The 21867-nt window shown below is 44.2% G+C and overlaps 4 protein-coding genes across 8 annotated transcripts; 3 read left to right on the forward strand and 1 right to left on the reverse strand.

The window, feature by feature from the left end:
* Positions 1-383: 383 nt before the first annotated feature.
* On the reverse strand, positions 384-14781 carry LOC131212605 (synaptosomal-associated protein 25). 4 transcript variants are annotated; one of them, XR_009156928.1, is made up of 9 exons: positions 14603-14781; positions 13138-13231; positions 13005-13046; positions 10512-10560; positions 7062-7179; positions 6853-6981; positions 6647-6791; positions 3701-3905; positions 384-2955 (listed from the first exon to the last, which is right to left on the reverse strand). XR_009156928.1 is itself a non-coding variant. In XM_058206530.1 (8 exons), the coding sequence occupies exons 2-8, from the start codon at positions 13228-13230 to the stop codon at positions 2893-2895; spliced, it is 639 nt and encodes a 212-aa protein (XP_058062513.1). In that variant the 5' UTR covers position 13231; positions 14603-14781; the 3' UTR covers positions 384-2892. The 4 variants fall into 4 exon arrangements, 3 of the variants coding, with proteins under 3 accessions (XP_058062513.1, XP_058062514.1, XP_058062515.1); XM_058206530.1 differs by lacking the exons at positions 3701-3905; positions 10512-10560 and adding an exon at positions 9081-9129; XM_058206531.1 differs by lacking the exon at positions 3701-3905.
* Positions 14782-15147: 366 nt separating this feature from the next.
* Positions 15148-16311, forward strand: LOC131210339 (SAGA-associated factor 11 homolog). The gene is made up of 2 exons (XM_058203571.1): positions 15148-15534; positions 15617-16311. Exons 1-2 carry the CDS (start codon positions 15174-15176, stop codon positions 15802-15804), a joined length of 549 nt encoding a protein of 182 aa, XP_058059554.1. The 5' UTR covers positions 15148-15173; the 3' UTR covers positions 15805-16311.
* Positions 16312-17282: 971 nt separating this feature from the next.
* LOC131210776 (uncharacterized) lies at positions 17283-19076 on the forward strand. The gene is made up of 6 exons (XM_058204068.1): positions 17283-17550; positions 17643-17837; positions 17909-18094; positions 18175-18304; positions 18432-18793; positions 18857-19076. The coding sequence occupies exons 2-6, from the start codon at positions 17768-17770 to the stop codon at positions 18910-18912; spliced, it is 804 nt and encodes a 267-aa protein (XP_058060051.1). The 5' UTR covers positions 17283-17550; positions 17643-17767; the 3' UTR covers positions 18913-19076.
* A 131-nt stretch (positions 19077-19207) lies between these two features.
* LOC131210013 (major facilitator superfamily domain-containing protein 10) lies at positions 19208-21765 on the forward strand. 2 transcript variants are annotated; one of them, XM_058203193.1, is made up of 5 exons: positions 19208-19374; positions 19933-20391; positions 20453-21044; positions 21106-21273; positions 21339-21765. In XM_058203193.1, the coding sequence occupies exons 2-5, from the start codon at positions 19945-19947 to the stop codon at positions 21566-21568; spliced, it is 1437 nt and encodes a 478-aa protein (XP_058059176.1). In that variant the 5' UTR covers positions 19208-19374; positions 19933-19944; the 3' UTR covers positions 21569-21765. The 2 variants fall into 2 exon arrangements, with proteins under 2 accessions (XP_058059176.1, XP_058059178.1); XM_058203195.1 differs by lacking the exon at positions 19208-19374 and adding an exon at positions 19779-19841.
* The last annotated feature ends 102 nt before the right edge of the window (positions 21766-21867 follow it).

Raw genomic sequence — 21867 nt, forward strand, 5'->3', positions numbered from 1 at the left:
GATGAATCTACTCAATCAACGTCGTTTGTTCAAACATAATAATAATGAGTGTATATATACCTTGACGTGGCGTGTCTTTTTGTCTTTTCGGTGTGTCTCTGTTTGCAAGTCCAACAGTAATAATGGCATATGATAAAGTTTGCGTTTTTTTTCTTCTCCCCTTTTTCTGCTTCACTGGACTCTCAATATATATGTATATTGTATATATATTCCATATCCTTGGGGACTAATGCTCTGTGGATCACCAATCGCCAGCCAATTTTCTTCCATCGGTAGGATGCACCGCGCGCACTAGTATTGCAATCCTTCTCATGCCGCAGTGTCGTAAAGTCGCTGCCCTTCGTTTGGTGGTCTCTTCTTTTACCTTACCTTGTTACCTTCTCCCCCCTTGTTACTTCATTTATTCTCCACTTTATTTGCTTGCTTTGCGATACAATTCACTTCGGTGTTCTTGGTTTACTAGTTGGTTTGTTTTTAGGTTTGTAATTTAATGTTTTTTGATCTGAGATTTCTCTACTGCTGCTGTTGCTTCTGCTGCTCACTGCGTGTGTTGCGGGGAAGAGTCTTCTCTTTTCACGCGCGCTTCTGCTCGTTTGATATGATATTATAACGATCCCACCACCCATTTCACTCTCGTCGGCTCAGGCAGAGTAAATATACGTTTGTTATCGTCCATAATTGTATAATAAATTTGTATATTTATATTTAAAGGACCTCCCTTTCGTGTGTCTTTAATTTTTTTTCTTTTTAGAGATTTGAATTTAGCTTCTGCCAGGACCAGGCCGGCCGGCGGCGACTTAGGGGATAGGAAGCATCAGCTGTAAGCTGTCCTCATTCCTTCCCGCGACCCCAGCCAGCCAGGCAGTCAATCTACTAGTAGCGAGTTGGCCTCTGGTTGTAAGATTGATGCTATTATGAAGTGTTAAAATTGTGTCTGTGTGTTTCGCCAAATCGGTCGCGACCGCCGAACGCGGCCCAAGAGCACGCGTCGTGAGCGCGGTGCGCGGCTAAATGATACTTCCAACTGTTCAACACTACTCATCAAAAGTCGGTTAGAGCAAGAGGAGCAAGTGGACACACAACACTATATATGCAAGACTGTGTACTTACTGCGAACGGAACGAAGTGAATCTAATTATCTACACTACACGGTTAGATCTTTAAATTGAGTGTTTTCCCGCTAATTTGTGGTACCAATTCTTGTTCTGTTTCTGCTGCTGCTGCTGCTGGTTGGTGCGTGCCCTTTTTCGCGGGAGCCCGACAAAAAACGAAACGTGGTATCGCGTAAAATGTTGCATCACATCGACTGCGGGGAAGACTGCAGATGTGGAGAGTACAATGCATTTCCCAAATCCTGTGGCCAGGTAGTGAAAACAGAAGCTGGGTTTCGGGTGGAGTTCAATTTCTTAGCGCGAGAGCGAGAGAGATAGTGCGAGTGAGACACAGAGAGCGACAGAGAGACTAGTGGCTATTTAAATATTTACTGCTCTACGATCTAGGAAGAGAAGTGTCCTGTAGCCCGCACACGGACGGCACACTCCATTGCGTCGATATTAGTTTGGGTGGTAGAATAAGAGTTAAACAGTTTAGGATACCGTTCCCTGCTCGGGGCTCATGGTGGTAATTTTTTGACCGACGCTTTTCCCGCTATCCAATCTATGGTTAAAAAGTGGTTCGCCTAACACGTTGTGTTTCCCACGAAACATGCACTCGGCTGTGTTCCACAATCTTCGGATGAGTGTTCGATGCCTTCAAAACATGGTTTTCTATCGCTCGGTGGGAATAAAAGCAAACCGCACACAAAAGCAGAGTCCGGCGAACAAACAGAGTAGGCTGGTTATGTAGCTTTGTTTTGAGACAACAGTCAGCGCGATGCGTGAAGACAGAAACGTGACTTGTGATCCTTGAAAGAGACCCAACTGCGATCCCCCAACACAGAAATGCGATAGATCTACGGCTGCGGAGAGACAAAGTTCGCGTTGTGACCCCTTCACACCATTCCGTTCGCAACAACGTTGTAATCTACCAGGAAGATGATTGTTATCCTATCCTACGTTGAGTACTAATGGTAAAATTGGACAAATAAACTAATAACACAAAAAACAACAAATTTCCTCACAGCGTACGACTAGTACGACAGCCACCTTTTGCCGCTGCTACAAACACGCTACTAACAAGCGTTAACAACAATGCTCGGAGAAGCGATAAATGAAAAAGGACAGGATACTTTGGTCCCGAGTAGCCTGAACGTAACGTAACGTGGGTTCGAGATGGTTCGTCTCCGTAGGGACCCCGACGGCGGTAAAGGTAAGAAGGCTACACACCGAACGCAACACACGCCTTTTGGCCGCAACCTGTGGCCTGGCCTATCCTCACAAAACGAGGAAAACAAAGAAACGCACAACCCAATGAAACCTAAGGATACTATCGTTGTCGTTACATTCGTGTGCCTCCCTTTTGTTGTTTGCTGTTGTTATATGGTTTTGTTTGGTAATGTTAAGATTTTATCCTTTTCCATTAACTTTAGTCTCGATTAAGCACGCTCGTTTTTTGCTGCATGCACGGCTTCGCTTCATTACACACTACCGGGCAAACAGCAGCTGTATATTTTATATAAACGCGAAGCAATCTAATCGACAGCAATCCTCTCCTTCGGCGTGTGTCAACGATTCAGTTCACCCTATCATGCGCTCAACCAGTGGTCAATCGGATGGTGATGGATCCTTCCATCAACCTTTCAACTTACTCGGAGTAACGGAACAAAACCTTCAGCCGACCTCGGATAGCGACCCAATTTCTTGTTGCCTTTCGCTTGCTCTCCGTTCCTCCGTCGATCGTCTGCCAGCACTATCATGCGGCCCTCCGCGTACTTCGGCCCGAGGTGGAGCCGCCTTACTTGAGTAAATCATGGGCCCGTTCGTTGGCCGCTGCTATCCTGGTCGCATTGGAATCTCCCTGTGGATATTAACATTGCACAGAATAAGACCATCATCGCACATGATGTGTTGTGTGTTACAAAACGGTGGTAGGGTATGATGATAGAGGTTATTCGTGTCGGAAAAGTGGTAAACGAAGTGGTGAAATATACAAAAAGTACTGGTTTTGCGGAGGTAAAAGTACACGAAAGTCGTTCAAATAAAAAGTAGTATTCGGAGTAGTGAAAAAGTTAGCAGAAACTATCATAGAAAGTTACAAAACCGGAGAAAGTAAAACGATTGCAATAGGCAAGAGGAGCGTAGCGTGTGCGCGTTTTTTGCTCTCTACATTTTCCAATCTCCATCAACGCGCCTGCAAGTTTTATTTTCCGCACTGCCATAGAAAAATAAGAAACACGATAAAATGTGTAGTAAATGAAAAAGAGGAGCACAATACAGGAAACTGAAGTAGCTTACGCGCGTAAGGAGTTCAAAAAGAAAACAAACAAGAGCTGAGTGATCAGATTATTTTTCAGTAATGTCAACGACTTGGACTTTATTCTGAATGTCTTATTGTGTGTGAGTTTCCATTTTGGTTCTACTGACGCTGCAGCGCAATAATATCACATCCTACGGTGTGTTTGTGTACATAAGAACAGCTTGGCGTAACTTATAATCAATAGATATAATATATTCCATTACACGAATAAATAGTTATTATACTGAGAAACTAATAATGAGTATATAGATATTAGTGGAATATAAAAACGTGACTACCAACTTACATTTTTGTTCGTTTCGATTCGATATCCGAAATAGAGTGGTAAAAATAATAACGATAACCATACAAGTATATGTATATATATATGTATAGATAGGTGTGTATATCGTCTATATGCACGGATAGATATATACTCGGTACCCTTTTTATTTGAGAAGTGAGTGCGCTTTTTCATTAGCCGCCTTTATCCTGTCCTCATTCGATCCGCCCTAGATTGGTTGGAAGAGTATTAAAATAACGATCAAGTCACATGCATGAACATAAACATAGGTATTGTTTAAAATAGTTATAATAATAATGATTAGATAATAATGGTTAGGTAATAATAATTGGTTTTCAATCAGATTATTCATTGAAACTTAGATGCTCGCGGTACGTGAAGGAAAAACGAAATGATAACGGGCTAACCGTAACGCAAGTAGTGCACGCGTACCCATAGCAACCATCTCAGGTGTGCCACTGAGCACCGGGGCTATGGAACTACACTCGACGAATGTATCGAGACCAGATGAATGAAATTATTGAAGGAAACAAAATAGGCATTACTGTTGAGAAGGTTCCCAAGTTCGATGGTTTGTCGAAAAGGACGCGTTAAAAAGGAGCAAAATGATCGCTGGAGATCCTCCATACCGCTTTGAGAGGGTAAAACGGGGAAACAATAATTGATTTGAAGCCGCACAGATCGGCTTCTTCAGCTGGGTGGATGGCAGAAGAAAATAAAACACAAAAGCATTTAATGCGGTTTTGCTAACGGATTATTTGCAGAGAGTAAGGTCGCCCTTTGGCACCTGCGAAGTGATCGGAATTCGATCTGAAAAAGCACCCCATAGGTAGCGGCGCCAGACACGAATCTGCCATGGCCCGCATAAGCACAAGATAGTGGGAAGCTTAACATAAACGGTGTCACAAAAGAAACGGTAACGGAAGAAACACAGCGGAATAAAAATGCTTTTGGGTTTCCTCTCCAGTTCTGGCCTAGATCGAACAGAACAGGTTTCCGAGAGTTTAGAAACAACACAATCATCAACTTTGGCACATAGAAAATATTCGGCTCTACCTACCAAACACCAAATCATAGGGTTTCAACTATACTTACTCCCTTTTTCACACCTTTGAATAATGGGCTTTTTTGTATTGGTAAGATTGTGGATAAAAAAGGCAATACTCTACCGTAGTTCACATAACAATGGCGCCCTTTACCGGGAACGAAGGCTCAATACTGTAGAGTTTGGCATCGATTATTTAGGCGCGGCGCAATAGCATTGATTTTTCATCATAACGAAAGCTGGCACCGAGTTAGGTTTAAACAAAAATATTTTAAATAAAACAAAGGAAACAGGGACAAGGCTCGCTTTTAATGGCAAATTTCCTGTAAACTGTACGACTAATGAAATATCGAACAAAGCAGAACAGTAAAGCAAACTAGTAAACGCGGTAATGCCAAATTCTACTGCATCTGAGCCCTCCACAACTTCCCGTGCGCAAATCCCCGACCACAGCTTAAGCTACACACTGTTTGGAGTCCACAAAAACGGCCAAACGCCGTGGACCGATGGATCTGTCGGCGCAACGTGGGCTTGCCAAACGATAGAACATTAACACACTGGCATATAGATTATTTTAAGTAAAACGGAACAGAACAACACAATCAGCTAATGGCCAAAGATAGCAAAATCGAGCGAGGTAAACAGACAGAGCGAGCCACAGCTTCAGGAAGTAACAGAGTATAGTACAAAATAATAGTTCCAAGAAAGCTCAACCGAAAAAGAAAAAAAAGGTACGTTCCACATAAACGGCGACACACTCAATGCCAGGGGACGGTTTAATTTCTACACACAAGAAACATTAGCCACATTGCTTAACGTTCCCGTGTGTTGTGTTTGGGAGTTGGGTGTATCCCTTCTAACGTCACGTAAGGACATCCGAAGGGCTGGGGTGTGGGCGGATTGGTGGAAGAAATGTACTAGCATCGAAGGACAACCTTTGGAAATGGAAACTGTTTGACGAAATTCCAAATGGTTGAAACGAAGGGAAGAGAAAGCAAACAGTAAAGTGGGGCCAGAACTCAATTTCGAACGTGAAACGTGGGTTGGTGTGCAAAAGGTGATGCTCCATTTCCGGTCCACCGAAACCCGGTTAAGTGATCCCTAACGGAGCTAACTGTTTGTTTGTCTAAAAGTGAACCACTAGTCAACAATGCAATTAGAAGGACGAACAGTGTGTAACAATGGGATCGGCAAACAAGACTGTTACGGTAGAGAGCTAATGATCTATCCATCTATCCGGTGCCCATCCGGTGGATACATAACCGGGCGCTTACACAGGACCACAATGCGTTCGAACGACAGAACATAAACATGTCTTTTCGCTACCTCTAACGAATAAAACCACTATGACAATCACAACCAAAGAGGGAAACTAATGGGAAGACGAACAGAAACGTTTCAGCAGCAAATGCTTCTCGAACAGAAACAGTGTGCGCAAGCAAAACTCATGTTGGACCGTTTCTTTGTTTCATGTTTTCTAGTCTGTTCTGTATAGTTATTTATGTTTGCGTTTGGTTTTTACTAACAAACAATTGTTACTTTCACAAACGTAACGAAACGCAACGAACGGAACACGAATAATGGTGAAAGTAGTAATGGCGTATGTTTAAACGATGTAATAATCTGATCAAAAAACTAAGAAACAGTAGTTGGTTAAGAGTTATGTAATAGAAGAGAAGGTTAAGAGTATTCTTTTCGTTTTTTTTTCTGTTTTGGTAGCTGCTGCTGCTGCCATCACTGCAGCAGGAAGCAGAAAGTAAAACAATAACGTAATTCATAAGCCCGATTGCACCGACCGGGCTGACCGGGATGACGGCCAGTAGTGCTGGCCCGACAATCCTGCGCCCGCCACAGCTCGATACGATCGGTGAAAAGGCCAATTTTGCAAGCAGCAGGACACTTACCTTGCGATTGATTCTGTCAATCTGCCTGTTCTGATTTTCGAGCTCGGAGCCCATGTCGAGCGCCATGTTACGCAGATTTCCGATCATCGTGTTCACCTGGCCCATGTTTTCCTCCATCTCGTCTTCTCGGGCATCGTTCGTGATCCTACGGTTGGCAGAATAACGGTTTTGAGCCGCGACTAGTACTGCATCTTGCGAATGCCTACCTTCCAATGTAGCCGGCCTGCGGACCCAACCCGTTACGGTCGTCCATCACACGCTGGGGCTGATTGTTGACCACCTTACCATCATCGTTGCCCTTCCAGGTACCGTCGTCCTCTTTGAATGAGGCGCTTCTGCAAGGATGAAGTAATAGAACCCCAGTCTGGTTGAAGCCTTTGTTCCTGGTGGCTTCCGAACGATCGTGTCCACTTACTTGTTACATGGCAAGACACAGATACCGCAGCACTTTTCCATGCCGCTCAAGTTTTTCTCCGCCTCGCGCATGTCGGCATTGATCTGATCCATGCCCTCCTCGATTCGGTCCAATTGCTCTGCGATGTGACGGGTTTAGGGAATTGTTTCGATTCGGACCGCAAACGAAACAGACACACACAAAAACACATGGTGGTGGGTTGGTTGGTTGGTTGGTTGTTTGGTTGGGTATGCATGAAACGTGTTTTGGGAGAGACATCCGGGGACACACACGGGGAAGAGAGAATGAAAGAGGGGGCCAATTATATTTCGCACAACACACGAGTATGAACTTTTTAACACAAAACGCAAGTAGTGATTCTTGATTTTTATTGAACTATGAAAACAATGGCTGTGTAATGGTGGTTTTTGTGAAGGTGATCGATTGGTTGGTTGGTTGGTTGGTTGGACTTGGACGACATGTCTACTAATGTTGGGCTTTGCTTTGCATGTGGGTTAAGTGATTTGTAGAAAACATTACTTTGAAACAGTGCATTCAACAATACCGAAAAGACAAATAGGAAATTCGTAAAAACGGTGACTAAGTGGGAGTTATGTTGGCATTACTTCAATAGCTTTATGTTACGGGTAATGTGACGAACGGTTGCTAAAAAACAAAAACTAGTAGAATATATGTAGAAGTAATAACAATTTCAAAGTAGTTTCATATCAGGAATGGGCGGAAATAGTAGGACTATGTAGCAGTAAGATCATCAGAAGTGGTGGACGCAGAAATAGAGCAACATTATCGAGTGTCATGCAATACGTCTACCTTTATGGAGAAAAAACCACAAACAGAAAAGATGTGTATAATGTTGTGGAAGACAAACTCAAAACAATAGATAAACAAAGCTCTGACCCATTGCGTACTTTTGGTTGTGAAAAATTAATGCGCGAAGCGAAAAAGTAAACAGACGAGCATTTTAAATGAGTGAAACCGAACGACGAAGAAAACGAAACAAATTACATAAAGATAGTGTTGAAGGTGTGCGCTTTTACTATTGCCAATGCCAAAGTTGAGAGCTAGAACTTTTGGGGAAGGTAACAAATCGTGGTTGTACTAATTGAAAACCAAAAATCCACTACGTTCTGATACAGGAATATGATGCTGCATCATCATCATGTGAGGGGTTTGGGGACACTTAAGCAATGTGTGGAACAGAAAAGAGAAAAACTAAAGTCCACAATTCGAGCAGAGAATGTGTGTAGATCAACAGAAACGAAACAATACGCAATACTCTTCCGGGTGCGCTACGGTGCGAAGCGCGTCCCGGAGCTGGACACGCGAAGCTCTGAGCCCGTACCCAGAAAACAGAAACCGAAAAATGTTCCAAATACAAAAGTATAGATATTATTGGATTGCACTATTGCTGTCTGCCTTATGTTTTTTTATATACCTGTGGTTGTTGTGGTGTTTTATTGATGCAGATGCAGAGTTTAGAGTGATTAGTGCTGTGCTCATTGGTACGTTTGTCTGTTTCCGATTGGTAAGTACTGGTAAGTATGTTCAGTGGGTGAATCAACGTTAGTTTTTGCTGGGTTTTTCTTTGTGATTTGTGATATTTTCTTTATCGCGCGTATTTATACGCGTTGCTTTCGGTTCTTTGCTCGGCATTTTCGAGCCCTCCTCTTCCTTGTGAAGCCGTTGAAGTGTGCGCATCGCCAAAACGGTGGTCAACAATGATTTGGTTGCGGTTAGTTTCAGAGTATAGGCACACCAGGCATGTAACAATGTAGGTTGGGCGCATTTGCGATTGGTTTCTTTTGTTTCTGTTTGTTGTTTGAGAGTTTGTACATCCCCCCACAAAGCATTACCAAAAACCGGTTATGGCACTCTTTTGCATTCTTAATTAAGCCCTACTATATGTTACCGGAAAAAAGTTGTTAGTTTGGTATCGGTAGTGTGTAGTAGTTTGATTTTATTGTTATTGTTTAATTTATTTTTGGTTTTGTCTAACTCAACAACAGTTGATAATCTTACCTCCTTGTTCATCCAGCATTACGATGGTTCGCATTCCCACCTCAGTGCTCTAGATCAGAAAATATCACAAATATCATCTTAGCATACTTTTTACGTTTTACTACAGCAAACAGTCTCTACGACGATCCTCAAAACCTCGCAGCCTCCCTCTCGGCAGCGGCAGAGCAAACACGATACACGAAAACAGTCATTGAAGCATCATTTGTCGGAAGGTTTACCTATTTCGAATACGTTTTTCGGCTCATCCGCTTGTGCAACGAGATAATTGACATGTTATTACCCCTTTCCCGGCACGCGGCAACTTTGAAATCGTTCAAAGTTCCTATCCTTTGCCATCGTTACCAGCCAACCACGTTCGGTGGACCTGCTTTCGGATCGTGCACCATTTCATGTCCTCTACTATTTCATATCTGCTCTTGATCACCCTTCTTCTGTTTTGGTTCGATATCCGTTAGGCACAACACAGCACACAAACACTCATCATATCAAGAGACTTCAAATGATAAACCGGCCAGTAGCCAGTAGTAAACAGCGTGTTGATATCGAACTGAACATGTATAATACATCAAATACGAAGCGATCCTACGAACAAGGAAGCAGTAAGACCCAACACAAATAACCAGGAACAGAAGAGAGGAAAAACCGAAACAAATGAAACCATCATTTCAAAGGATATGGAAATATGGTGGGATCGTGTGCGAAGTAGCACTACGTGGAATGAAAAAAAAACATTCGTAAACGGTGCGCTTGTAAGCTGCTAGTGTTCCTGTAGTAAATGATTTCGAGGACAGTTTTCCGAAAATGCTCTATGAAAATCCACTACACAGCAAGTCTAGGTTAAGCAGAAGTAAGCGAAGTAAGGTGGTGCGTTTGCATTTGTTCAGTGTACGAGGAGCGCTAGTAATTTGTAAGTTAGGAAAGAGGTACTTATAGCACTAAACAACGGTGTGCCGATGTGGTAAACAGTGAAACTGATGGATGTAATGATTCCATGCGGGTCGAGACTTCCGGGAGTCGTTTTTTCGTAATGAGCGTCAGGGTATAAACTAAGAGTTGAATAACCAATTGAACGGGGATGAATCATACATATTCTAACGTTTGAGAGAACATTCAACAAACATGTTACACTATGTAGAGAGAGAGTATATATGAGCTGTACAGATGTTAAAGGGAATGATTGCACGTGGATAACAGAGTTCCGCTCATTACCAAAATGTTATATAGTTTTAAAGTTGTGTGACCACAATTTTGTTATGTTTGTATCATGCTGAGAGGGACACGATAGAAGTTACAACAGAAAAGGATGGTGTTTCTGGTACGGTGGTGAACGACAATGATTGAGGGTTTACTTTTAATGCATGTGTTTCATCTGATGGAATTAGTATAATAGTATATTAGGTACAACATGTGTCCAATGATATGATGACTCACCTCCCTGATCGTCAAGGGCCACCAGGGTTCGAATCCCGGCTTCCTTGCTCTATTTTTGTATGGCGGCATTTGGAATAATCAGTAATAAGTGTAATTTGTTAATTGTGCTGCGTATACTGTATTGCTGACGTATTGGCGCTTTGTTTTGGTTTGTTGCGTTGTTGCGTTGTTGGGATTGTATAATTAGGCTGTTTAAAAGGGAGACTCGTTATAGCGAGAGGGATTCCATGTATTGTGTGCCTTTTTCTCATCATCATGTTACGATATTTGACATAAAATTATACACTTGCCCCCGTTATCGCACTTGCCCCGTATATTGAAAGAAAGATGATAAGGAATTCAGACAAGTACACGTATCTGCCACTAAACATCCTCCTTGGGCAAAAAACCCACACACATTCTGAACGGCTCAACGTGAAGTAGAGATTTCATTTACCAAAACAATACAGTTAAAAAGAAAACATTTAAATCAATTGTTGCAACATTGAGGTATTTCAAAACACAAAACGTACGGTCAGTTATATTTCAAACAGGCTTCAGCTAAGGGTTTGAGGTTCAAACTAAGGGCTGATGTAGATATTGCCCTTTGTGGTAGTAAAGGAGCTCAACGATTTTGGTGTAGTGTTACTCATTGGTGATGCTCCTCGCCGCTCTGTTGTAGTAAATTGTTGTGGTGTAATTTGTTTGGAACATGGAGTGGACAGCAACAAAGTACTGTAGACATCGCGTACACGCACACACAAATCGAAACTGAGTAAAAATTATAAGCAACATACGACGGCTACTCGTAGTAAGGGAATCCACTGCAGAACGAATAATACTAATCGAATAGAGCAAATCAAAAACCACAGGCCAAAAACTGTATTTGAGGAGCAAAATACCTCGCGCGCCAACAAATCGTTTGTGCCAAGTACAATTCCTTCAATTTTTATTTCGCTTGCAGTCGGTTCATCTACAATGGGCATTTACATTTAGCTGACATCTTCACTAACCCAGAGCTATGAGAATTTACAATGAAGACACCTGAAGCACATTGTATCAAACAAAATAATTATCTGCGCCATGTTGCCTCCTCCTTCCAAGAACACACGTAAAGCTACTTTTACTAGCGATGAATGTGGTGTACAGGCCGTTCTTTAAAATCTAAAATTAAAAGTCACCACGAACCGTGGAAGTGTACAAACCAGGATACACGAATTGATATTGCCAAATCGTGCGGCTCTGTTCGACGTTTTAAACATAATTAAGCGAACTAAATACAAGCCGTTTGCTGTTTGGGTTCGTTCGTGTTGTTTCTCTCTGCCATTGTGGAACAGATAGCTTTTAACGATTGTTTGATACAAAGCCAAATGGTAATTTTATCGTGGATATTCATGCAACACGTTCATAGGCGTTTTCTTTCGTTGGAACAGAAATGCTACAATGACAGCACCCGGATTCGATTAGAAATTGGAGTACTGAAATAGGCCTAGCACAGTGGCGACAGTTTCTAAGTGATGATGAAGTAAAGATACAAAACCAAGTATAGTTTCTTGCAACCGGCACTGTTAAAAAGCTGGACAGAATGCGCTTCACTTCTGTTATGAGAGGCACAGAGGTGAGAATATAAGAAGACCAAATGATTAGTTTAGTTAGGTTAAGGTATAGGGGCATGCAACATAGATCGGGACAAGAAGACACACGCAGCCTCAACGAAAAAAATGAAAATAAACATCGACAATGAACGGAAAACCAAAACACCCACTCTCTGTGTCTGTGTGTGATTACTCGAGCAACAAAAAACGAATCGCGCGTAACTATTGCTATCGGATCCATCGATTCAAACCCACTTATAGCTTTCGCCACACGTACATTAACGCGAACAAACGGTTATAAAATGTATAAAACAAAGGATATACAAAATATAAATGCGATACTCGTCGGAAGCAGAAATCAATTTTAACAACAACGGACGTATAAGTTTCAGTCATCAACTAAAACATGAACAAATTAATAGCGTAAAATACAACATCCATCATACAACATTGCGTAGACCATTGTCGATATGAAAATACGGCAATTGGAAGTAGGAAAACAGAAATGAAGAATCAAATGTTTCTCTCTCCTGGAATCTGCCTGGACAACATGAAACAGTTCACAGTCAGTCTAACTTTGTGGGGGAACGGAAAAAATCAAAACGGCGCTCAGTCTAGCAGATTGAATGAAGCAGTCGAAGGTAAAAATAAAGAAAAGGAACATTTCAGTAATCGCTAGACGATTTTCTCGGTTAACCAACGGTCTAGAGGTTGCACTAGAGCAGAACTACGTCTTACGTCTCGGAACGTCTTAACTCGGAGAGTACATGTTTTCGTTTACATTCTGGACCTTCCAACGTCCCAGTACGGAGGAAGCATTTCCTATCCTGTTGCCTGTTCAACACAAACTCTAGCTTCGCCAGCCACTACTCACAGCGTACGGGAGAAAGTTTGGTACTTGAAAACAGATTTGTCTTACCTCCTCGCATAGTGCCAACATACGGCGGGTACTGTCCAAGGACTGGTGGGTCGCAGGATGCATGAAAACCATAGAAAGAAGGATAGTGACCATATTACAATAGGGTTCGTGACTATCGAGCCAACGATCATACCTCATCGACCACCTGCTGCTGTTTGAGCTGCAGCTCCTGCAGCTCGGTTTTCGGTGCTCCGCCACCATTTTCTGGGGGTGCTGCGGCTGGCATTCTGGGAAGCAAACGTGAAACAAGTAAAGAAGTGGTTAATGTTATATTGGTGGCCAAAAGCGGGGGCGCATAATTCTAAGACAGAGCACGAGATAAAAGGCCGATATTCAATTAAGAATAAAGCTACGCAGTTAGGGCATATGAACACATCGGACTACACATAGGAACAGTAACAGCACATAATAAAGATTTATGATTTTGGTTCCGTGATGCTCATTTTGCCATCTATCATATAGAAAACATTAAAATAAAGGATTTGACACATTTACCACCGTCGTCCGGTCATAATTAAAGTAAAGTTATCAAAAATGTATGAAGGTAGATGTACAGCTGGAGATGACCCTCAGCCGTTCGTTAATCGAGAAAATTAATTGCCTTCCACGCACCGCAACGGATTTCAATTTCGAATAATATTCGAAGCGAAAATTTCCTTTCCTTTCTGCGAAAATATTGATACATAAAATGTGGGCTGTTCTACGGCTTTGGGGGGATAAAGGAAAGCGTCTGGTGTCGTCGTTAGTGGGTGCCAAAAAATCAATATCAAAGGTTGATACGGTGAAAAACAACAACTGGAAGGGCTGATTTGAGTATGCGCCAAGCATCTTTTTTATCTCTGTGTCGCTGCTTCGATGTCTCTCTCTCTCGCTCGCTGGCCAAGCCCTGCTGCTGCACGCACTACCAAACGCGCTGTAGCATCCTTGTATTGCGCTGACTGCGCCCCCCTCGTCCCACCGTCTAGCGACGATGTCTAGGGTGGAAAGGACAAACGAGGGGGCAGGGAAAGGGATACCAATGGTCGCTTAACTTCCATTGTTGCCCCAGCAGCATGGTTCCCTTCGGTTCAACCTGGAATCCTTTAGACTTGACCCTGAAATGCCGCCTCTTTTTCCATGCGTGCTCCAGTGTGTGTGTCTGCGTAGCGTGGCCACCCGCGTAAAGGACATGTGTGCCAAAACACTAGCGCCAGCCCCAATGAAGTGCTGCGCCTACATACATGCGCCCAGAAAGGGCGTAGCACATCGTCGGCAGGCACAGCTTGGCTTGCTATGGGATTGTTGTTGCGAGATGAAACTGAGTGGGGAGATCGGGACAAAAAAATGACTTCATCCAAAAAATGCATCTCCAACGGTTCTTCCCAGCGGAGCACGTAGGCTCTGAGTCATTCTCCATCGGTGGGAATTTGCACGAACTCATCCCATCACTCACGTTCACAGGACACGAGAGGGTACCACGGATTCGAACACGGCACTGCACCAACGGAATTCGCCTCGGCATCGATTTTTCGAAACTACCGCATCGGGCTCCAATTCCTTTCCTGGCCAGCACAGTGGGAAAGAAAGTTTGCTTGTTTAACCCGTTGGCACCTAATTACCTGTTTTCGTGGGGGATGTGTCGTGGGGGACAGTTGAAGCGGTAAAGAATTTACACGTTGCTCCGCGAGGCGTTCGGAAGGGGAGCTTTGTAGAAAAGTTCGACGCAGACACAATACGGGCGTACTGAGCACGAATTTTCACTCACGGTACTGCTGAAGGCGTTTGCACACACAGGCTTTTCCAGTTCGCAATGCGCTTGACATATCGATTGACAACGCCCAAGGTTAGTCTATCGGACGGTGGGTCGTCCAATGAACCAACCGAAATATTAGGTTAGTTATTCGCAGAGACGAAGAGCCACAAAAATGTCGTTGAATTGCAACAGTTTTACCTGTGCGAGGAATTGTGTGTTGTGCATGTTGCAAGGCATTTGCACAAGAGCACCAACTGATATCCAAATTCCAAAAAGTTCGTTCAACTTAAGAAACCTTGTGATGAAGGCACGATTTGAACTCTGGGTTTTAAACCGAGCGTGTAGCGAGCCGCAACAAGACAGATGACAGCAGCTTTATTTTGATGGGTTGCTTCAGTCCGTTTTCGGCCTCCGTGCAACAAACAAAGTAGCGAAGCATGAGTGAAAACGACGGCATACACATCGAGTACGCGGACGAACATGAGTTGATACGTGAATTTCGACGCTTTATGAGCGATCCCGAAACGAGAGAAAAGGCTGGAAACTATCTTTACGAGTCACTGGTGGACGAAACCATCCTGGGCGTTGTGTACGAGGTTCACCATGCCCACAAAACGGGCTCTAGTGCGGCGGTGGACGGCGAGCCGGAGGACAACAAGCCGTACACGATTGTGGATCTGCCCGATATGGACGTGTTTGGGTCGTCGAACACGAAGAAAGCGATTGATTGTCACTGCCCGAACTGTAACCGCATTGTAGCCGCATCGCGATTTGCTCCGCATTTGGAAAAGTGCATGGGTATGGAAAACGCCTCGTCGAGCGAAGGGCTGCCTCGAGAAGCTCGACTACACACGGTGTTGATTGTTGTTCATTTTTGCAGGCATGGGAAGGAATTCCTCACGTATCGCTAGCAGACGGATTGCGAATACGAGGGACGTCGGAAGTGGTAGCTACTTTGGTGGTGACGAGGACGACGAAGACGATGCCGACTGGTCTGGGGAGAAGCGGAAAAAGAAAATTTCCCAGGTCCGAACTAATGGTAGTAAAAAGAATGGAAAAACCTCATGAAAGTAGGTTGGCTCGCGGAGTTGACGCGGACAAACGGCGCGTGGCTGGCGAATGAACGGAATTACAGGACTATTTGGTGTTTGTCAGCGTGTCCTAACGCTGGTGAAGGGTCGCACGGTTCAGCGCAAGTCCCAAGAGTTGATGACCTCAAACATTGTGTTAAATTCTTTCGGGGGATGATGAAAAATGAAGACACTATGTTGCCAGCCCGAACACGGTTTGATTTGCCTTTAGCACTTTTTACGCAGCTGAACAGTGTTAGACAGTAATTAATCAAACATGTTCACCGGAGACGAAACTATCCCATTTGCGATGTGCAGCGATTTGCCAAACAGATCTGCATTTCAGGTAGCGTGGTGGTGGCCCACCAATATTTTAATTAATGCCGAAAAAATACTATACCGTGCAGATGTTACGGCAGGGAACAATAAGAAAAATAACCATTACTTCCATATTGTATTTGTGTAAACATAAAGAAACTAGAAAGAAAAACACTAAAAATAAACTTATTGTAGGCAAGTTAAAATTAATTCATGCTCTACCACTAGTGCTTTTCACGGACTTGTATTTATTTGTTTCCCATGTCGCAGTCATTTTACTGAAACCCTAGCGCACCCTGAGTCAATATAAACGGAAAGCTTTTACCAGATAACGTTGGGCGAAATCGAGCGGAAACGTTTGATGGAGAACAGATAGTGAGCAATCCAAGCAAATCGCGGGTAACATCCGACACCGGCACCATCAATGTTCAATTTATAAACAACACCCAGGAAGTGGTTGGTCCTCTCTAATTTTTTACGATGGGTTTATTAAGTATTAAGCAATTTTTTTCTCACAACGTTGGTCGTTATTTAAAATTAAAAGATTCAATTAGCATGTTTGTAAAAATGGTCTCAATAAACACAGAATAAAATTTGGATTATGCGCATTTAAGTTTTTAGTAATAGTTACTGTACTCTAACTCTAACAACTCAAGATCATGCGTCTATATTTTTCAGGTGATTCTGGAAAATGTAATGCATTCCCTGCCAAGAAATCTCCTCTGGCCGGAAATATCACACCAACCAACCATACAAAACTTACCCGCCAAAGGGAATTCGTCATGCGCCTGATGGACGGGCGGCATTGCAATGACTCCGGTGCGGCTTCCGCGGGAGTAAATTAATATTCAAAGTTTATTTTAGTTTATTTTTAAACGATCCACCCTCACAGCTGGCGTTCGGCATGCGGGAGGGGGGGTTCCACGCGAAACCGCGTACCCGGCGTTGTTTATGTTTCGTTATGTTTTATTTTACGCGACTGCGAAAGGGTGCATATGAGTTCTCTCATGGCCAGTAGGAGTTTCTCTCGCAATAAGCGTGTGATTCTCTCCACAATATTGTTGCTCTTCGCTCCCAACCGGTTGTGGTGGGTAGCGTGGGAGATTCGAAGAACACAACACACAATTCAGTTTTGTTTCCAGCGCCAACGATTGTGTCGTGCGTTCGTGAGCTTTGTAACGCGATCAAGTGGCCTAATCTATCGTTCGAGCAGATATCGTGTTTATTGTGACACAATAAATTTCCATGATGTGGGAAGTATTTGCGTGACGATCGTGATCGACCAAAATCAGTTCAAAAATCGACAGAAACGATCTCCAACGGAACAGTTTCATGGCGTCTCGTTGGCCAACATGGTTCACCCGAACGTGCCCAGCGCTACGGTCTGTTATGATGAGATCATAATTCGTTGGGCAAAACATATGAGGTGAGGTAATGCGTTATTTCCAAGCCTACGGAACTCAAGGACAAGTAGGCCGCGTTCTACACAAATTGTTACCCTCCTCTGGTCCTGAGCAGGCTGTGAAATGCATCGGTGAAACTAGTCATAAAATTGAAACGGCCGATGATGTGTGCGGTGCAGTTTGAAGCTAAATCAGTATTTTGTGGAATTTAAAAAACTGCTTCAAACCCACTTTAAAATCATGACCGTGGTACTTTCCTACCACCAAATAGTTGAAAGAGAACCGTCCCAGATCAACAGTCGGTGGAAATGTAAGCGCCAAGCGAGTCGCCGGAATCGTGTGTGTCACTAGGTTAATTTACTTTTGGTTATCATTCCTCAGTATGTACCGCCATTCTGTTGCTCGTTATCGTGTCGTCCTGTGTCGTGGTTAGTTTCAGTTTACACGGTCTAATGGCTGATTACAACCACAACTGCTTGTTGGGTGCCCGTTTGAAGTTCATCGTCAAAACGAACGAATCCCGGACGAATGAGACCGTTTCCGCGACCGTTCCAACGTCAGTAGAATGTAAGCTGTTTAGCAACCAAGCAGAAGCAGTCAATCCACAAACCAACACTTAATCCTCTTTGTCTATCCGTCTCACCCAGATGGCATCGATGAATATTGGAGCAGTTGGAGCAACGGCGCGTACTGTGAAACATTGAAATATATGCCACTGCTGCAGGGAATCTGCTGTACCGTTTGGTTGGCTATGTTCTTAACTCATGGCCCGGGAGGGTAAGTTCGGCTTGCTGGCGATGAAACCTGTTCCGTGGGATTGCCTGTGGCTTCGGGAGGAAGCCATTCAAGAAGTAGCTCTCCCCTTTTACCCGCGCTTGCGGTTCCGTTGTTTCCCTATTCGCAGCATCATGCCCAAACCCTGGCGTATCGTGTTTCCGTCGTTGATATTCTTTTTCGGCTGCCTAGTGACATCGGTAGTAACCGCCAGCTTCATCACTCAAGGGCTTTCGGAAATGTGTATCGAGTTCGGCAAAGTAGACACCGGAATGGGCTGCGCAAGACTCGTCGATTACTTTGCCCTATCGAAACAAACCCCCAATCTGGTGAACCCGGACAAGAACTTTTTTCTGACCCTAATCTTTCCCTGGATTTGGGTTGGTGCAACCTGTTTGGGATTTCTGGTCAGTTTGTTACGTATAGTTTTGATGGTCGATTTTCAGCTCATGCGTGTGGATATTTTGAAGCACGAGAAACAGCAACTGAAAGGTTTGTGTTCCCGTTCGTTCCGTTGGATTTCTGGAACTAACTTTTGCATCTCTTTTCTCATAGGTCCAACCCAGGACGCCGCATCGCAGTGTGTTGATACGGATGATTCTGAAGACTGAGGGAAGAATTAAGATAGCTACACAATGTACATATAGTTAGTAGGCTTCGGCTTTGAATATATATGCAAGGGGCAATGTTGCACAATTAGCGTGTTGGAATGGACTTCTGCTTAACGGTGAATGTAAAAAACGTTTTTTGAATGCGCTGCTTACTTCAAATGGTGTACTCCCAACTGACAGCGCAAAACTACGCCACAGCTGATGCTGAGCGATTACACCACGGAACTCAAGGAACTCAACGCACGTCAACCGGCCGTCAACAATTCGTCATTCAAAACAACCGAAGCCTTTCATTGATGGCAAAACTTTAGGGCTTCTTCCTCTTTTTGAACGACCAGTGTGCGCTCCAAATAAATATAGAACTAAAAATCGAGTGATTTCGGAATGCCATGCCAATGCCCCAACGACCGGTGATTCGTTGGCCTACTATCAAAGTCGGTATACTCAGCGCATCGCACGTAGGTAAGATTACTTTTGTTATCTTTAATTGGTGTTTCAACTACAAATGGGCAAAAGATTAGCTGATAACACCGGCTTTAGCTTTTGTTTCGATAAAACAATAGCGCATCGTATTTCCGGTGTTACTGGTCCACAGCGGCCACAGCAATGTTGAATCACATACACAGCATTCGATCAACACACACAGTGAAGCGCGGCCCGATCTCCGAAGCACTGGCTGCTGCGGTAGACGTCGCTTGTAAAGACGAAGGGTAAAGTGAAAGTACGATCCGGTTGAGCCGCTGTGTCGCAGCTGGTCAAACACTGTTAATTGTGAAGACAGTGTATTGAACAGCACACGCGTTAAGATTGTGCTGTTGGCAAAAAGCTGCCATTTGTTCCGCCATACTTTTTCGCAGTTTCAGAACGTGAATCATACCGGAGAGTCGGTGATCGAGGTGTTCAATTGGACTTAAAAACTGCCTACAAAGGTTTGTGGTGGCATTAAGTGCATTTGCTGCAGGGATTGTTTTGTCGCGACTATTGCTTAATGGTCCATGAATTCTACTTACTCTCTCATAGCGCTCGACCAAGATGACCTACAACTTGGATGAGCTCAAGAAGCGCACGGTCGTCTCGAGTACTTCGCACAACATTTCAAGCAATCTCAAACAGACCGCCAAACATGAGAAAGCGCCGGATACGTCGAAGTCGTCGATCAGTGAGATCACGCGAACCCATCCCACGGCGTACGTAATATTCGCCTCGTTGCTGCTCGATCTGCTGGCGTTCACCATGATCCTTCCATTGTTGCCGTCGCTTCTCGAGTACTACCGGAAAAATGATAATCAACTGTACGTGTACCTGGCGGCCAGCATTAAGCAGTTCCAGGTGTGGATAGGTGCTCCGGAACGTTACACCAGCGTGCTATTTGGCGGGGCCCTCGGATCGATGTTTAGTTTTCTGCAGTTTGTCAGCAGCCCGATCGTGGGCGCTCTCTCGGATTACTACGGGCGCAAGCCTTTGATGGTGCTCTGTGCGGTAAGTGCGCCAAATATGCCGAATTTACGGAATGGTTTCAATCGGAACTTTTGCCTTCCAGACAGGAATTGCAGCATCGTACGGACTGTGGGCATACTCGGAATCGTTCCTGCTGTTTGTGATTGCCCGGTTTGTCGGTGGCATCAGCAAGGGCAACGTGTCGCTCTGTATGGCCGTAATTACGGACGTGTCGAACCAGCAGAACCGTGGCAAAGCGATGGCATTGGTTGGGATAGCGTTTTCGCTCGGCTTCATCGCTGGCCCTATGATCGGTGCCATGTTCGCGCGGTTCTCGGACAAGACGGGCACGCTGTGGTTCTTCGCGCCCGCCATGTTCGCCATGCTCCTAGCGGTGGCCGACATTCTATTTTTGGTGCTGTGCCTAAAGGAAACGCTACCGAAGGAGAAGCGATCGCGACAGATCATCAACTCACTGTCGCACGCACTCGATCATATCAGTATTAGAGCGCTGTTCCGATTTTCCGCGGTGGAAAACCTGCCGCAAAAGGACGTACGCTCGTTGCGTCGGTTAGGCGTGACGTACTTTTTGTATCTCTTCCTGTACTCCGGACTGGAGTTTACGGTCACATTTTTAATGTACCACAAGTTCGGCTACACATCGATCGATCAGGCCAAGATGTTTCTCACCACAGGTACTTACTGAAAGGGCTGCACTGCGATGTCGTAAGAAATTAATATCTGTGCTCTTCAAAGGTGTCCTCATGGCCATACTGCAGGGATCGGTCGTACGTCGGCTACCGGACCGGCTGGTGCAGACGTCAGCAGTATTCGGGTTATATTTAATCATTCCTGCCTTCATCATCGTCGGTTTGGCCGAGTCATCTCCGGTGCTCTATTTGGGCATGGTTCTGTTCGCAATCTGTAAGTGTTCTTGTCGGTTTTGGACTCGATCCTTGGCTCACGCTCTGTTTGTGTGTTTCTTTTAGCGACTGCCTTCGTGGTTACCTGCATGACGACAATCACGTCCAAGTACGGCAATTTCCACCAGAAGGGTACCGTGTTGGGAGTGTTCCGGTCCCTGGGAGCACTAGCACGGGCCGTTGGCCCAATCGTCGCTTCCGTGGCGTTCTGGAGCGTCGGTGCACGGATCACCTACATCGTTGGCGGAATACTGTTGTTGTGGCCCGCTCTCATGATGCAGTACTTAAAGATATAATCCTTCCATTCCACCTTGCTATTGCCACGGTCGTTCTTGATTCTTTATAGTATTTTTTGAACCACTTATACCTAGATATTTATGTGCAACATTTACAAGTTGATATTGAGCATCGTAAGTTTTCTATTAAAGATGTTGTTTTTTCCGAGCTAAAGCAGAAGCTGCTCGCATAAGTGAGAGAATAAATCGTACAGCAATCGTACTGTTTCTCCTGAAACATTTAAGAGACAGTATTAAGAGTTACTGATACTCTGCAACCGTAATTCATCGTAGTTATTGTTTTTTTTTTATTTGGACCT

The sequence above is a fragment of the Anopheles bellator genome, chromosome 2, assembly GCF_943735745.2.
Source record: "Anopheles bellator chromosome 2, idAnoBellAS_SP24_06.2, whole genome shotgun sequence".
Taxonomy (NCBI): Eukaryota; Metazoa; Arthropoda; class Insecta; order Diptera; family Culicidae; genus Anopheles; species Anopheles bellator.

Bases quoted from the DNA above. Each gene is read 5' to 3' on its own strand.
- LOC131210013 (XM_058203193.1), top strand. From the start codon at position 19,945: ATGACCTACAACTTGGATGAGCTCAAGAAGCGCACGGTCGTCTCGAGT. The intron at 21,045-21,105 runs GTACTTACTGAA...TGCTCTTCAAAG, and splicing joins CAAGATGTTTCTCACCACAG to GTGTCCTCATGGCCATACTG. The intron at 21,274-21,338 runs GTAAGTGTTCTT...TGTTTCTTTTAG, and splicing joins CATGGTTCTGTTCGCAATCT to CGACTGCCTTCGTGGTTACC.
- LOC131210776 (XM_058204068.1), top strand. From the start codon at position 17,768: ATGACCGTGGTACTTTCCTACCACCAAATAGTTGAAAGAGAACCGTCC. The intron at 18,095-18,174 runs GTAAGCTGTTTA...CGTCTCACCCAG, and splicing joins CGTTCCAACGTCAGTAGAAT to ATGGCATCGATGAATATTGG. The intron at 18,305-18,431 runs GTAAGTTCGGCT...CCCTATTCGCAG, and splicing joins TTAACTCATGGCCCGGGAGG to CATCATGCCCAAACCCTGGC.
- LOC131212605 (XM_058206530.1), bottom strand. From the start codon at position 13,230: ATGCCAGCCGCAGCACCCCCAGAAAATGGTGGCGGAGCACCGAAAACC. The intron at 6,792-6,852 runs GTAGGCATTCGC...TGCCAACCGTAG, and splicing joins CAGGCCGGCTACATTGGAAG to GATCACGAACGATGCCCGAG. The intron at 2,956-6,646 runs GTAAGTGTCCTG...TAATATCCACAG, and splicing joins TTGACAGAATCAATCGCAAG to GGAGATTCCAATGCGACCAG.
- LOC131210339 (XM_058203571.1), top strand. From the start codon at position 15,174: ATGAGTGAAAACGACGGCATACACATCGAGTACGCGGACGAACATGAG. The intron at 15,535-15,616 runs GTATGGAAAACG...TCATTTTTGCAG, and splicing joins GCATTTGGAAAAGTGCATGG to GCATGGGAAGGAATTCCTCA.